This window comes from Ambystoma mexicanum, chromosome 7q (assembly GCF_040938575.1).
Source record: "Ambystoma mexicanum isolate Mex_15411 chromosome 7q, UKY_AmexF1_1, whole genome shotgun sequence".
Classification (NCBI taxonomy): domain Eukaryota; kingdom Metazoa; phylum Chordata; class Amphibia; order Caudata; family Ambystomatidae; genus Ambystoma; species Ambystoma mexicanum.
Window position 1 is genome coordinate 1,135,499,420 of NC_090941.1, and position 17,781 is coordinate 1,135,517,200.

The 17,781-nt window shown below is 45.6% G+C and overlaps 1 protein-coding gene and 1 long non-coding RNA gene across 2 annotated transcripts in view; one reads left to right on the forward strand and one right to left on the reverse strand.

Moving 5' to 3' along the window:
* The window catches only part of LOC138528701 (uncharacterized), a 158,503-nt gene that overhangs the window by 46,173 nt on the left and 94,549 nt on the right, over positions 1-17,781 (forward strand). The gene's annotated exons all lie outside the window — the stretch shown is intronic.
* The window catches only part of LOC138528694 (zinc finger protein 551-like), a 69,888-nt gene continuing 60,655 nt past the window's right edge, over positions 8,549-17,781 (reverse strand). Inside the window, exon 2 of the mRNA XM_069640553.1 lies at positions 8,549-17,774. Coding sequence (XP_069496654.1) covers positions 16,548-17,774 — 1,227 coding nt within the window. The 3' untranslated portion in view covers positions 8,549-16,547. The remainder of the gene's footprint in view (positions 17,775-17,781) is intronic.

Consider the following 17,781-nt stretch of genomic DNA (forward strand, 5'->3'; position numbering starts at 1 on the left):
TCGGTGGGGTTGGTATGGGGCTGCGGTGTGTGCCCCGCAACACCCTACTCACTGTACTACACAGACACCCCTGCAGCTGCCCAAAAAAAAAAAAAAGAAAAGGACCCTGCGGCGCCAGTTCCCGATCACGGAAGTGAAAAGGAACCGGCACTCCAGGGACACAGCGCGAAGGAGGGAAAGGTAAGTAGGGTTGTGGGGGTGTGTTGTGGTGTGTTGTGGGTGTATGTATGGATGGTTTTTTATTGGATGTTCGAATGGGAAATGTACGAACATTTGTAGTGCGTACATTTGCCATGCGAACAATTCCATGATGGAAAAATCACATAGATCTTTTTCCTACTCCTCCTCTAGTCTCTTTCATTCCTCCTATTTCTCCTTTTCACTTCGCTTCATAGCTTCCCCCTCTGGATCCCTGAGCTCCGTTATATCACTTCCATCTAGTTTAAGCAATATTTGTCCTCCCGCCCACTCATTCGTGGGACTGCTGTTTCTTTGTCCTTCTTACATCTCTGGGTCGCTTCCTCACCGCCCATCAATGTTGCCTGCAGCTCGCTGCACTCTCTACTTTCGTCAGTCATGGTCCCTTCTTTCTGATTTGTTAGCTTAGCTCCACTAAGTGCGTCTTCACTACTATACACAGGAGGTACACACACAGGGTTAGTGTAACCGGACGCTGCTTTTAATTCCTTCAAGGGGTAAAATCCTTGTCCTCGGTCGGTGGGTCAGTTGTCTGAGGAGGAGGAAAAGGAGCAAGGAAGGCAAGCTGTGCCCCTGGTTGCCCATGGCTTAATACTCTTGATGGAAAACATCCACTGGTGGTTATATCGGCAGCCTGTGCTCAACCCACTGAGGTCTCATACAGGGATTGCAGCCTGTCATGTGGATGCAGCTGCAACCCATCAAGCCCTGCTACCATGCTGGGAATGGCATCTGTGCCATGCATAATAGCAATATACATTCACTTTGGGTGCTTTACACAATGACTTTTTTTATTGAACATATTTCTAAATGTGCAGCGTTCCCCTAAAAGGTCTCCCAGTGTTTTATGTGGGACAGATGGAGAGTGCAGCAGGACTGTGCAGTCTGGATGTATCCAGGACTTCCAGGATTTACTTCGAAGATCAGATTATCATCAAAAAATCAAACACTAGTTGCAAGGTGATTCCGCTGTCTGGCCGCAACATACATGAGCGAACAACCACCAACCCTCAGGTGGAAAACTCACAGAAATATTAAGATACACACACCATTCTCTATGCAAAATATCCGCATTGTATTTACTAGAAATAATGCATTTTCCTCATGAAAGTCCTATTGCAACATGTACATGGTTTTAAAGTCTATGGCGCCCAGCCACAGATAACTTACCATGAGGCTTACTATGATACTGTGGGCTAGTCAGAAGTAAGACTGGGTTACTCATAGTAACATCTATGTGAGTCCGCCCCATTGCTCTTGGCCAAGGGCAACTGATAGAGAGACCCTAATACACCTGCATCTCACTTCCAAATAATGTTAAAGATGGAACGTGGAGGGGCTGAAGACGCAGAGGTGTGCTGTTGGGAGGCGCAAGGAAACTCTATTAGAATTGTCAACTCTGGGAGAAATGAAGTCATTCACAAGTGTATCCCTTTATTCCAGAAAATATCATCTAAACAGGTGACGCAGTGTACACAAGTAAAAACAGCAGGTGGTCCTCACAGTAATGTGAGGTGTAAAGAACAGCTCAGAATTGATGGTCACGCTTGGGTTGCGCACCTCGCAGACATGCATGGGAGACGAGGCAGGTATCTAACACCAGACGGATGACTGCTAGGACGATAACATGTGGTTGCATGCAATGATGTCAGTCTTGGAGGTACGAGATTGGGGATGATTTCTCTTCATGCTGTTAATAACCTCATCCATGCGGCTCATATAGGTCAATGCTATTGCGCCTGGACCCCACCCGATCTTGACAAGAATATTGGTATCATCCACATTAAAAATGAAAGACAGACCAAAGGAACATACCAGCTCTGCCAGAGACTGGGATACAGACTGGAAAACACAAGGGGGAGGATAGACCCCCCAGGAAATCCACTCAGCAGTGTCTTGTTTTTAGATTCATCTAGTGGATGTCAGACAAAAAATAGAAATGATCTTGCATTTCACCGGATGTAGAAATCCCAGTAGGATGACATAACAGATGGTGTCGAATCTGCTGGTAAAGACAATGAAATCAGTGCCCCAATACTGTCTGCACCCACCAAACTCCTGATGGCTTCCACGACTGTGGACACAACCCATTCTGTACGATTGCCCAGGCAGACCATACACGGTATTTGTGAAACAGGGTATGGAATTCAGCCAATGGCTGAAGTATCTGGTTTACCAGAGAACGATGTGTGTTTTGGAATGCATTACCGCTTCGTTATGTTATGAAGTGTTTAGCCTCACTGTAATGGCTTTTCATCACTGGTAACGTATTCAAGAGAATTGTGTATTTCGCCCCCACTTAGAATAATCAGTCTGTGGGCTGTTGTGGCAGGAAATCAGGGCAAGAGGTGGATCGGGTGGGGGGCGGGGTAAGCAGGAATAGCATAGGGATGCAGAGAGCTAAGGAGATGCAATGGGATTGTGATAGAGGGGACAGGATTGCATAAGTAGGGGTGCATGAGTAATAGTAGGAAGGGGATCAGGAGGGGCTGAGGGGAAGCAGGAATAGGATAGGGATGCACAAAGCTAAGGAGATGCAATGGGACTGTGGTAGAGGGGATAGGATTGCATAAGTAGGGGTGCATGTGTAATGACAAGCAGGGGATCAGGAGGGAGCAGGAATAGGATAGGGATGTACAGCGCTTAGGAGATGCAATGGGAGTGTGGGAGAGGGGACATGATTGCATAAGTAGGGGTGCATGTGTAATGGCAAGCAGGGGATCAAGAGGGGCAAGAGGGAGCAGGAATAGGATAGGGATGTACAGCGCTTAGGAGATGCAATGGGAGTGTGGGAGAGGGGACAGGATTGCATAAGTATGGGTGCATGTGTAATGGTAGGCAGGTGATCAGGTGGGGGCAAGAGGGAGCAGGAATAGGACAGGGATGCACAGAGCAAAGGAGATGCAATGGGAGTGTGGTAGAGGGGTAGGATTGCATAAGTAGGGGTGCATGTGCAGTGGAAGAAATTGGGTTTTCTGGGATCCTGGAAGAAGTACTAGGATTAGTGGAAGCATGGTTAAGCGATGGTCCCGAGGTGTGCCTGAGAAGCCCTTGAAGTGGGGCAGCCAGAATTGTCTGGCAACATTTTTAAGGCGTCTGCTGCAAATCCCAGGTATAGAATCGGAGATGTCAGCAGTGACAGAGCAAAGGTCAGGCTTTGTAGAAAGGGGAGCGGGGGACCACAATGGGAGAAAAGGAATGGGAAGAAGGAAGTAGAACCAACTCTACAAGAGCCATCCATGATGGGCTCTGCATAAATACTGAAAACATATAATGAACTTCATGTGAAGCATTTGACATGGCATATTTACATGGATGGATGTGGTGGGAGCTGCTTTAATAGCAAGTTCCATCCCTGAAACCACAGTTGCAGTACCACTAAGTTCTCGGCCCTTGTGAGTGTTCACAGACTTCTCCTTCTGCACATAGTGGGGTGAAGACATGTGCTTTATTGAAGAGGCAACTGGCATGCATGAAGGTGACATCAGTCATGAATGAGTCTCAGCACACGGAGCCTGATCGCACAATAGTGGAACAGGCCTGTAAATGTGTCCACTGCACGCCTGTCCACGCAGGTGGGGAGCCTTGGATATTCACACCACATTCATATAAAAAATAACACTTTTCACCCCAGCAAACACCTTCATATCTGCTGCCCCAGCCTTGGCCTGAAGGGTGGCAATGCTCCTGGAAGGCTGTGCAGCAACTACCCTGGCACCTCTGAGATGTGTTCTACATACTGCAGCATGACTCATCAAAGGTCTCTGCCCAACGAGGCCGAATCATGCCTGGGGATGCTTGTGGTCTCATGCAGAAGGGATGTGACCAAGCAGTTTGGGCTGGACTGCCCCTTTTGGAGTGGGACCAAGCCAGATTTGCATATGGTCTTTCCCCTTTTAAAATGACTTGGCAGGTGAAGATCGGTGGCCTGGCGGGCTGCCCAGAGCAACCTAACCTTCCAGCCATTACCTCTCTGGTTTTGCTACAGTCACAGGATTGATAGCAGACTGAAGTGCTGACCAAACTCCATACACCCGTATGGCTTCTCCACTATGTTCCTCAGATAGATGTAAACATTTGAGCTGCATAGAAGTTTTTGTCACACCACAGTGCACCTGTACAGTCTTCAAACCATGTGTGATGAAGGATATCAGTTATGCAGTCTAATTGAAGTGCACACAGAGGGAGACTCAGCAGTACAGGTTTTTCGTTGGCAGTTCAGAGTTAAGGCACCCATGGCCCTTCTCCACTGTATAGATCCTCGGATCCTGGTTCAGGGTTGAGGTGTATGCAAACCTTTTTGTACGCTCAGTACACTAGTATGGTGTGTCTCCCATGTGTGATTTCAGGTGTGATATCTTTTGTGATGCCCGTTAAAAGTGCTTATTAGAGGCTTTCCCCCCAGTATGGGTCCATCGATTCCCTAACAAGGCTGGGGGAAGGGGGAGGGGCAGAGGGGTGTCGCTTATTGTCTTCTATGATTGGATGCATTGATGGGGGCTTCTACCCAGTATGGATTTGTGTCTGATACCAGGTCAGATGTGAGCTCCGAGTGAAGCTGTTCTCACACTGTGTACACTGGTATGGCCCCTCCCCATTATGGATCCTCCGATGCTGGTACAGATGGGAGATCTGGGTGAAGCTTCTCTCACACTCCATACACTGGTATGGCCCCTCCCCATTATGGATCCTCCGATGCTGGTACAGATGGGAGATCTGGGTGAAGCTTCTCTCACACTCCGTACACTGGTATGGCCCCTCCCCATTATGGATCCTCCGATGCTGGTACAGATGGGAGATCTGGGTGAAGCTTCTCTCACACTCCATACACTGGTATGGCCACTCCCCATTATGGATCCTCCGATGCTGGTACAGATGGGAGATCTGGGTGAAGCTTCTCTCACACTCCATACACTGGTATGGCCACTCCCCATTATGGATCCTCCGATGCTGGTACAGATGGGAGATCTGGGTGAAGCTTCTCTCACACTCCGTACACTGGTATGGCCACTCCCCATTATGCATCCTCCGATGCTGGTACAGATGTGAGCTACAAGTGAAGCTTTGCTCACTCTCCCTACACCGATATGGTCAGTGGTCGAAGTGGATGGGAGGGGTTAGCAGCGTCGTTTCTTTATAGGTTACGCATGGTGACGCTCACTGTGCTGACTTTGGCTGCTGTGCAGTTTAGAAACGTTTGACTGAACGTATAACATGACGTCATGTCACTTGGACAAAGGTTTAGCACAGTGTCCACTGTGCACAGGTGAAGCAGAACATCACGTCCAGAGTCACTTCACTGCTGCCTACGACGAGGATCCCAGTAGAATTCTCCAGTCCTTGCCGCTCTCCACCCAACCTTACCTCGGATAGGAAAGGTTTTGTGTTGTGTGACTCCTGCCCTCCGACCTTAGCCCCCAAAGACTGCTTCCAGGTAGTGGGTGCGTGAGGGGGGTTTTGTTATCTGCGTTGGGCTGCAGAGAGCTTCAGCAGATTGAAGGCTGTATCGTGGAATGCTCTGACACTGACTAGGAACAGCCTGCTGTGCAGGTATGTCAGCAGCTCCTAACGGTTTCATTAGGATAAGTTACATTGATTACATACATGCAGAGTAACAGACAGGTTAGATGCAAATACACTTACGTGGCATGATCCCTCCTGAAATCAGAGGGATAGATATCGTTTTTCTGTTAAGCACATTTTCCCCACCTGTTCGTTAATTCACCTGCAGATGAAATTTATAAAGCTTTTCAAAAGTAACAGTCATTCAAATATATAAACAGAAAGGGAGGAGCTGGGGAATGAGGCAAAGACATTGGAAAGTGAATGCTAATCACTGTAAAGCAGACTCACGATTATAGGTCAAAATCTGATTGACAGCGCCGTGCATGAGTGGGGGAGCTGCGATAGGTCCACATCTGATTGACAGCGCCGTGCATGAGTGGGGGAGCTGCGATAGGTCCACGTCTGATTGACAGCGCCGTGCATGAGTGGGGGAGCTGGGATAGGTCCACATCTGATTGACAGCGCCGTGCATGAGTGGGGGAGCTGCGATAGGTCCACATCTGATTGACAGCGCCGTGCATGAGTGGGGGAGCTGCGAGCATGCCACATTTTCGGGTTAATTCATCTTTAGCAGGTGGAAGTGTTCTGAAAAGTAACACCTGGCTAGATGTGCAGCTGCTAACATCAGTTCAACATCTGCACTATGGGAGCAAGGCTAGTCTATGTATTAGTGTGACTGGCACCTGCCCCCCACTGGTAGGTGTACATTTGATTTATGTATTTGTTTTTAGTTCCAATAGAACCTTTACAAACTATAAGATCCAAAATCAATACAGACACATATTCTAAAACACATTGTTAAAACACATTATAAGACATATAAAACACATGTGGCATATAAATCAATCAAATGACAGGTTGCAGATTGCTGCATATAAGTTACAAATTCACCGAAACCTCCAAAATGTGTTATAATAGGCTATACAAACCGACAGAACAACGGTGAACAAGTATATATACTAGCACATATCCACTATCTCTGATTGGCCTTGGGTACTTGCCCATGTCCAGTGGTCGAGAGATCTTTCATTGGATGGTTAAAACTAAAATGGAGGAATTAAAATCACGATCACATGGTCCTTACTAATACAAGAAATCAATACTCACCCAGAATAGCCATCTAAGATCAGCTGCCTATAATTAAACATATTACATACTCATGGCATTCTAGTTAATGCATAATACACACAGATATTATACATATAAAATCAGCATAAAACAATCTAATACAATATAAGACATTTTACAACATTACATTTTATGCAACAAGAATTTCCTGAGCCCATTCTAATGAATACAGCTAAAATTCAATGCAAAACCTTGTATCTCAATTACCATTGGGCAGGTGCTTTTCAATAATACACCATGGGTGGGCGATACAGTGCAATATGTACACTTTCAGCCTCTGACTTGAGGCAGCAGCTCTAAAATGCATCTACCATTAGTGACTCATACATATGCACCATACGTCCTAGGATGGTCATACATTCAACACCCAAGGCTACGCATTCAGTGAAGAGAGGTTTTGCCGCCTCCACTTTTCCAGGGATTTTACAGATGCAACAGCACCTGTCATTTGGTGGAATCCCCAGGTGGGCTCCAATGAAGAGATATATTGGCAACTGATGTGTACGCAGCCTCGCCTGGAAATACTGCACCGAAGAATTCGAGCACTGCCTCAGGTATCTCTGTGGTTGAAGATATTTGTGCATAACCCGAGACATAAGAATAGCTACGTAATGACGCCAGATGGGTATAGTCATTAATCCAGTCCCACTGTTTAACTTTGCCTTTTAAGGTGCCATAGTGTGTTCCTCTAGAGAAGTCAGGGCTCCATCCAATACTCTTATAAAGATTGGCAGTAGGTGTGTCGAAACCCTCTTCTCTACTGCCCAGGGACAAATTCAACCTCTGACCTAATAAAGCAAGCAATTGGCATTTCGGTTTTGAGTGAATTTTGATGTGCAATAGGCCTCGTCTAAGCAGTAGCTCACCTTGAAGTGAGACCAAACCCAACACTATCCTCTTTCCATACCTCTACTGCCATCATGCTTCCCTCAGCAGAATGTGCCACCACCCGGCTGGAGCAGATATTTTGTCTAACACTAATTATTAGACCCCCCATATGGTCTACCCCTTATGCCCTATTTTGCCAGGATCTGATGGATATGATAGCCCTCCACTTGAATAGGGCAGTCGAACAAGTCTCTTGTAACATGAAAATACAGAGCATAGAACCCAGAACCTGCAGTAGATGGCTATGTCCACATGTGTTAGCAATCCTCACACGTCAGTGGGACTGAGCATCTTTACAAAAGGAACCCTCAGTAGCAGGCAGCTTCCCTCATGTTATCGCTTCATAATCCGGGTACCCCCCGCCCCCACGCACCTGAACCCCATATTGCTTTTCACAGGGATTACCACCCCATCTGTACACTCTGAAACCATGCCACAAACCCCTTGCTGGACTGGCCTGTACTGGCGACTAGTTGCAGGCCGTACATGGCAAACAGTGAGCTTCAGACCTAGATTGAGCAATACATTGGCACACAATAGGGACACAACTGTTGGGGGGATGCAAAACGAATCAAAACCCAAGTTCACAGGCTTTCACATTTGGGGAGCTTAATCTGCAACATGTGCTGAGTGGAAATAGTTGACACCCAAGGGACGGTGGACCATAACCTCAATATGTTTTTATTTAATTTATTTGAATTTGTATAGCGCACTACAGCCCAAGGGCATCGAGGCGCTGATCTCTTTAGGAATGGGCTGGCATCGGTGGTGTGGATCTCCTCTATTTATTTTATTATTTGATTTATTTGCATATGGTTTGAAACAAACCTTTAAACAAATGTACAAAAAGTAAAGAATTCCACATACAAACGACAAAATAACAATCCTATCATAATTCTCCAGGACATTTGCTTATCGCATCAATAAAAAGACATAAAACCAAATTCCTCAGGTATCACAAGTTACTAAGATTTAAGCAAAATCAAGTTTAGAGTCAAGTACCACACGATCTATCAATCAGAGGACAATCTTTCAACTTAGATATTTCGGATGCTGTTCAAGAGCTAATCTAAGGCGCATTCTACCTTTAGGAATCAAATAACTGCCAGTCGAAGCAACGTTTTGTTGTCATAGAGCATCCTCTTCCATAAGAGATCAAGGTCCACATTGTTTAAGTCCATTATAAAATAACTAAAATATATTGGACAAATTCATGATAATGCAGTGCAGTCTATCAAAAGATGTCTCAGTGATTCAATAACACCTTCTGTCTTACAATGTCTACGTACAATGGTGGATGCCAGTTGTTTATCACGCACTCTGGAGATTTCTCCAGTAAGCATTACGTTAAAACGGAATCTCATAAAGACATTACGCCAGGTTTTGTTAGGAAAGCGAATCAAATATGGTTCCGGAAAGCCCATGCTTTTATAGTGGGAAACCATGTGTGCATATAATCTAAACTTCTTCACTTTTTGAATTGTGTTATCCCAATCAACATTCTGGAGTAACTTTAATTTTCTTGGGATTATTTAGTAGTGTGCACTGTGTTGCTCCCACCATTTTTAATAGTTGTTTACATATGACCAACAATTTCAGAAAGAATGCAGAATTTGGTATGTTATGTTTCAAATGACAGCCCAGCTCAGAGTACAGAGTGACCCCCTTTTCTTTAATGAGATTGTGACATAAAGAAAAACATCTCCAGTCAATAATACTTTGTAATGACTGGAGGCCAAATTCATATCGCACTGCGACTAGTGGAACACATTTTGGTAAATAGTGAGTCATTTTTCTTCAAATACTTGCCTCTAATTTTTTTTAATCCAAAGTACCAGCTATATGTAAAAATTCTAAACCATAGGAGATTTTTGGGGTGACTTTTAATTTGTAATACCTGAGCATCAGGATGCATGAAAATGCGCCGAATTTGCGATCGACTAGTCGCATTTGGGTGGTGCTTTGTTTGGTTTTCATAAGATAATATTTCCAAACTTGGAGATTGTTTGGCATATTAGTTACCAGGAAACCAAGGTAAATCAATGATTGCTTGGTCCCCAGCCGATTTCTGCCCAAAAATCATTTCTCCGATAGCTGGCTCTTTCTTCTGCTAAAGCGCATAACATGGGATTTTTGCACATTAAGAATTAGCACGTTTATGGCCATGTATGAGGCAAAAGCTGTCAATAGGCGCTGGAGGCCCAGAGGTGTCCTATCAAACAGCAGAAAATCGTCTGCATATGAGCACCAGCACATTTTCTTTTCGCTTCAAGGGACGGTTGAATAAATGCTGCAATCTCCAAGCAAGGAGCTGTAGCCGAAGTATAAAGATTATACAAAGCAGGAGCAAAGATGCGCCCCTGCCTTAAACCATGAAATGTTTCAATTGAAGAGGGGAGAAGGCCTTCATTATTTAGGCGTATTCAAATTTTAGAGCCTTCATGAAGATGAAGAAGCATTGCCAAAAGATCTTTCGAGATGCCGAGATAATCTAATTTCCTCCATAAGGTGGGCCGGTCGACCAGGTCGAATGCTAAGGATAAATCTATGCTTGCTAAATAGACAGGGGTGGCCTCCCGTTCCCACACCAATTCTTGTAGGAGGGATATAATGATCCCCCCAGCTGCTGTCCCCACTCCTTTCCTGAAGCCAAACTGCGCTGAAGAAATGATTGCATTTGCAGTAGACCATTCCTCCACTTGCTGAGGGAGGAGACTGGCAAAGATTTTTGATTCAGCATCTAATAAGGCGATCGGCTGGTAATTTAGTGGCAAAGATCTATCCCCTTTCTTACAAATAGGAATGATGAAGGACATATTCCACGAAGATGAAATACTCTTAGTGCGACCTATATCATCAGAAAGCATGCACAGTACTCTAGACCAAGTCTCTGGGTCTGCCTTAAGTACCATGTTTGAGAGCGCATTAGGGCGCGCCGCTCTGGGGGGGCTTGCCAAGAGGATTTTTTCATGAATTTGTGTGGCAGAAAAGCTGCAATTCCACTTGATGGCGGACATAGAATTGGTCATTACAAAAGGGGGCGCTCGCAAAGCATAGAGAGCTGAAAAATGGCCGGCCCAAGTATGGTCATTAATTGGGTCGAGGGTGGACTAACTGGACTCCTACTGATCAGGTGCCAAATTTGGCGAGATGAGTTGTTTTTCAATGCAGTAAGCATTTGCTCATTGTCCACTTGGAGCATTAAGTATTTATGACCTCTTAACCAATTCTTGTAAAGCTGTTGCATATATCTTCGCCCCTCTTTTTTAGAATTTTCAGAGATAGCTAAAAGTGTGAGTTTCCTTAATGCTCAGCGCAATAAGATTTTGCTTGCACGCACTGTGTGGTCATATCTATGGATATGGCACTTCTTTGCGTATTTATAGCTCATTTGTTTTGTAGAGTCAGCTATAAGGGTCTTAACATAGGGGATAAAATGGCATTGCGTGAATCTCATTTGCTTCTCTTCATAAGTTGTGTGAGCGTGGTCTATCCTGAAGAGGTTATTACATGCTTGAACATTTCCAGGATGCCACGTAATTTGATTTTTTGCCAATTTTAGACTTAAATCCGAAGGCATAAACTGTGGTGGTGAAGTGCCTCGCTCTAACCTGATGGAGACCTCAAGCATCAGGTGATCGCTGGTTGTGGTAGGGATTACAACAAACGATTCTACTAGGTTAAGGACATAACTGGAAGTGAAAATGTAGTTGATTGCAGACATTCTGTTTCCTGAAAACCAGGTAATATATTTCTCCCCCGGCTCCAGCATCGTATGGAGCGATTTAAGACCCCAGGAATCGAATGACATATTCCACAACAGAAAATCACTCTGCCCATTTACAACTCACAAAGATTTTGAAGTTACATCCCCCAACAACTTCATATTCAAACTTGCGGGTACGGTGGAGGCAATAATCTAGTGCAAGCTTTATATTTGTATTTAGATCCCCCATAATAAGTATCTGAAGATCTCCTCTAAACTTACCAAGGAACCAAGCCTCAAAGGACCCACAATCCTATTTCCATTAGGCACCAAATGTGTACCAGGGTCATACAAAACATCGGGTGTGGCAGGGGGTGCACACTCGTAGTCCTCTCCATCCGACTAGACGGATGGGTATGAGTGGCTCGAATCCGGCCAGGGGGTTTCACCCTAGACACCCAGCTAACCTGCCTAGACAGCAAATCACCACCCATTACAACCTGCGAATCGGGAGTTCTAAAGTTAGCCGTTAGTGGCCTTGATACACCATCACACTGACCACTAACCCCTTTGATCTGTGGCAAACACGAAGGTGCTGTAACTGTATGCAAAGGAAAAAGGAAGGGCCCAGGTGGCTTAGAGGGATGGGGATGGACCCCCTAATCCAGGGGGCCAAATAGGGATACAGTACGCTTTGTACCATCGCTCTGGACCCTAGAGATCGCAGTAGGGGCTTTAACACCTCTAACAGAGGTATTCGAAGAAGGTGACCCCGCAGCACCGGAGGGAGGACAGTTAGAAAGAGGAAGATGCTCATCCAACAATGTTTCCCGTGGGGCCCTACATTGCTGACAGGGCTTAATAACTGATGAGTCGGCCTCCATCATTGAAATATCAGCGCAGAGAGCATCAAGGGCATCCTCTTCCGATACAGCCGCAATGTTGACAGAATCAGATCAGATTGTTCCTTTCTTAAGGGACCTCAGTGGGTGGCCCCACCCTAATAAGATTTCGGTGTGAATCGTGGACTGTGGAAGCCTCTTTGGAGGAAAGGGTAGTGGGACAGGAGGCCCCACAGGCCACCACCAATGTAGTCATCATATTGTGTAGGCTCTGCTGGTCGGCCGCTACCACAGACAGAACACAAAGCAAACAAAGTTTCCGGCTTGGCTATAAGGTCAGCCAACAAGTCAGGGGGCAGTAGCCCCTTGAATCAGGTGGAAATGAAAAGGCACAGAGAGCTACACCTGTGCCCCCAGCACCATCAGAGGGTGACACACGTGCCTCTAGGTTGGGGCTGGCAGACAGATTTGTGTACAGATTTGTGTACTGTGTAGCATTTCTGAGCACCTGTTGGTGCCCCAGAGAATTCCTCCTTATGGTGTTACATAGGGCTAACAAGGATTCATTGTTATACAAGGAGTGTTCTGAACACTGATATTATACTCGAGTCAGTTGTTTAACCAGTGGAATCGGTAAATATTGGAGGTATAGACTTTGTAGTCGCACATCCTTGGCTGGGCAGAAGAGACCACACCCGCACAAAGAGCCCCTTCTTTCTTTCCACTTTTTTGTTTTTGGTCCATTCCGAGAGGGTTTCCTGGTAAACAGGGGGCTCCTTGTTCGCTTCCTCTTAAGGATGGCATCACTCTGCAGGTCCAATCTCCTGGTGGGTTTGGGCTTCATTTTCACAGCATCTGATTGTAAACTATAATGCTGAGATCTCACAGCAGGAGACTCTTGGCTGGCACTAATCAACCAACCCCCAGGTGCAGGCTTTGTTATAGCCCCGTCTAGCGTGACCCACCGGGCAAGTAGTGACTGCACATAGTGCAGAGCAGACCGCCCAGTTGGCCGAAGCAACGGACACATACAGCCATACTAATAATCTGGGTGGTACTGTTACAGGGTAGGGCTAGATGTATTTCTGTTGTATGCAAGGGGTAACACCACGCACCCAATCAGCAGTGCTAATCAGGAGCACTCTGCAGAGCCCCCAACGACACCTCTCACACCGCTCCACACCGCATCGACTGTCACTGTTACTAAATCGTAGGTAGGGGGATCTTGATCAAGAAAGGTAGGCCTACCCCTCTGGACAGTAAAATATGATATAATGCGTTAACAGTCCTCATGTACTCAGACATTAGGAGTATATGGAATTACAGCTCCAGGTTACATCGGTATCCAATAGCACTGCGATGTAATAGTCCTTCAGGCCATCAGCCACATCGCCCACCGAACACCAAACACTCTCCGCACCGCTCTGCTTGTGTCTGAGGTTTTAATGGACAAGTTAGAGTGTGCTGGAGATGAGGATGAACACACAGCAAACACTCCCTCCACTCTCCACCGTAAGTGTATTTGTTGATTTATAAACAAATAATGTAAATGAAAGGTGGATAGCATGAGTGCAAATGCAGTCGGACAGGGATAGGTGTATTTGTGGTCAGTGATAGATAATGATACATATTACATTGCATCCCTCCTGGAACATGTTCGTATTAACATTACATTCTAAATACATGTGATGTAAGTATGCGGGGGGAAACACCTGTACAAGTAGTCTGCCTAGCAGGCTCTGGGGCGGGAGGGGTGGGGGAAGGGAGACACCTGTACAAGTAGTCTGTATAGCACACTATGTTACATGTCCCTACTTTTTTCCCGCCCTGGCTTTTTAAACCACACCCCACACCACGGCTGGTTCTTGGATTTGCAAAGTCTTGTGTGGCAAAGAATGTTCAAAGCCCATTAACTTTTGATATTGCTGGAATTGACAGTCACAGTTCAAGAATTTGCCATTAGTAATCAAACAGACATCTTCAGGCACAATAACTAATGGTCACCTATTATATTATATATGGAGCAACACTATAATCTGTCAATATGATTACAATTTTATTTTCAAAGAAACATGCTGCAAAGTGCATTAATTCTATGGACTCGTCATTGTGGCTTACAATGCACAGTTAGTAAAAATGACCTTGTGGCCAAGGTCACAGACTTAGGTTAAGTGATGAAGCCAGGATTTGAGCCCAGTCTACCGCTTATGTACTTGAGCACATATTTTCTTAGGTTTGGTTGGCCAACCTGACATGTAAATAATGTAAAATAATAATGACATGGCAAGATTGTACACAATGTAAAGAGAATTGGAAGTTCTGAAAAAGCACACTGATATATTTGATGGCATATTGAACCCCAGCCATGTATGCCCCATGTGCCATGCATAGTCAACAGTGTTTTGCTTCCCCAGCCTTGCATAGTGCCACTGGACATGCAGTCTGGGGAACTTCAGGCCTAAAACTGTGTAGTGGGGCACCTGCGCTTTCCTGTGCATTGCAAGGGACTGGGGATTAAGTTTCGGCTGAACCGGCTGAACCAGGGCAGTTGAGATGTTTGATAAACATCACGTGATTTCGGTCTACCAGGTGTGCAGGATATGAGGGGCCATATAGGCAGAACGTGGTGGACCTGGAGTTTGGTGGAAGCTCGGTCGCTTTGGCATCACGCAGATCCAAAATAAACAAACCTCTGTGCATGTATGTGTGCATCCCTGTACTGGGTTGTCTGCTTAAGCGCACTTGTGAATAACGATGCAGTGTATGGTTCCTTGAGTGGCCGCATGAGAGTGCACCATGAATGTTGTAGCACATTAGTACGTATGTGAATAGGAGAAGGAGTGCAATGTGAATGTGTATGAATGTGCGCCTCGCGCCTTGAAACACTTGTGTATGGGCGCGTTATAAATGCCATATCATAGCTGCTGACTGGGAATTAGGTCTTCTTATTGGGGGTGGCTGGGGAGACATCATTTGTACTGACATTATGGGCAGATCCAACATGAGTATTCTCTGTAGGGGCTACTGGGCTAAATTGGTGCAGCCAGTATGTGCATGTTTTCTAACAGTTGTATGGCCCTATACTGGCATTAAGGGCAATGCTAAAGTTCTTACGCATGTGTTCTTATAATATCCTTGCTGCCATTATGGGCAAAGCACACATGAGTATATGGGATACATTTGCATGACCAGCATGACATTGTTTCAAACTGTCCATTTGCTGCCCTATAAACCTTCTGGTCACCTCTATCTTTTTTTAAAGTAGGTTTGCTGTAAAATGCCCTCATAGTCACCCTAAGTTACTAGGGGAATCTAGACGTGGACCCCTTGCTCACTATTCTTAGAGAGAATCAGCTCCATCCTACTGATGAGGCCCAACCAGACCGAAACACGTGTCTGGGGATGCTGTTGGTACTCTTGTTCAGAGGAGAATTGCCTAGCATTTCGGTGATGGACTGCCCCAGGGCAGGACAAAGACCGATATGTTTGGGATATTTCTCCTCTGTGAAAGATAGTGAGCTAAAGAATCTGGGTAAGGCTCTCGTAACCAGGATTAATATCTGGCACAGGGATTCCCCGGACCCCCCTTGTTAATTTGCTGTAAAATCCACCATGTGAATCCAATATGTTTTAAAAAAACAGGAAGGATTCTTCCCAAATGTCTCTTGGTTTAATGAGGCTCCAGCGCTATGCCCAGTCGTTCATTCACATTCATGAAAAATGTTTATGCCGCTCCAATTAAAATATTCACCTGCCACTACTGCTAGAAAGGCTCAACTTGCCGGGGTTCATCTCCAGAATGCCAGAAGTGGAACAGGAGTCCATGCACCTGCGCTGCAGGTAGTGGAGGCCATGTGAGTGTTAATAATCAAAAATAATCAGATTAATCAATAGTTTGTGTTTGTGGTCTGGGCCTTATTGTTTACTTTTAAAGCACTTCAGCTGATTTGTTTCTGGGGTATTTCACTCATTCCCACAGCTATTTGTGTTCTTTTGGTCAGGGTCTATAATTTCCGGGGTGTATGTACAGCAACTATGAGGAAATCTGCCCATTAATGTATTTGATTGGAATTTAGACGTACATACTTTCTATTGAACAATGCAGGCATTAACAGGTTAAATTGAGCCCTATTTGCTAAATGTCTGTTAGGTGTTTACCTACACATTTCCTACAGTAATTGTAACCAAGTGAAATGCAAAGAGTCCAAAAAGACATTTCTTCATGCTCTAGTCTCATCACTACCAGCCAGCACATTTTTGTCAACAAATTGCACAGTTCCACAACTTTTTTTACACACTTCGACCACTGTATATAGTCGCTCCCCAGTATGGCTGCTCTGATGCCGGTACAGATTTGAGCTCCGACTGAAGCTTCTCCCACACTCCGTACACTGGTACGGTCGCACCCCAGTATGGATCTTCTGATGCTGGAACAGACTTGTGCTCTGACTGAATCTTTTCTCACACTCTGTACAGTGGTATGGTCGCACCCCAGTATGGATCTTCTGATGGTGGTACAGACTTGCCCTATGAGTGAAGGTTCTTTTACAATCTGTACACTGGTATGGTTGCTCCCCAGTATGGATCTTCTGATGCCTGGACAGGTGTGAGCTCTGGGTGAATCTTTTCTCACACTCCGTACACTGGTATGGTCGCTCTCCAGTATGTTTCTTCTGATGCTGGATCAGATTTGACCTCCGAGTGAAGCTTTTCTCACACTCTGTACACTGGTATGGTTGCTCCCCAGTATGCATGCTCTGATGCCGGTACAGATATGAGCTCCGACTGAAGCTTCTTGCACACTCCGTACACTGGTATGGTCGCACCCCAGTATGGATCTTCTGATGCTGGAACAGACTTGTGCTCTGACTGAAACTTTTCTCACACTCCGTGCACTGATATGGTCGCTCCCCAGTATGGGTCTTCTGATGGTGGTACAGACTTTCTCTATGAATGAAGCTTCTCTCACACTCTGTACACTGGTAGGGTCGCTCCCCAGTATGGATCTTTTGATGCCTGTACAGGTTTGAGCTCTGGGTGAAACTTTTCTGACACTCTGTACACTGGTATGGTCGCTCCCCAGTATGGATCTTCTGATGCGTGAGCAGACTTGACTTCTGACTGAAGCTTTTCTCACACTCGGTACACTGGTATGGTCTCTCCCCATTATGGATCCTCTTATGCTGGTACAGATGTGCGCTCTGACTGTAGCTCTTCTCACACTCTGTACACTGGTATGGCCGCTCCCCAGTATGTATATTCTGATGCTGGTACAGATTTGACTTTTTAGTGAAGCTTTTCTCACACTCTGTACACTGGTACCGTCTTCCCCCTATGTGGGATGTCTGATGCCTTTTCAGGTGAGCTGCGTGATGAAAGTGCTTATCGTGTTCCATGTACTCGCAGGACTTCTCGCCAGCATGGATCATCTGACGGCTGCTCATTCTCTGTTGA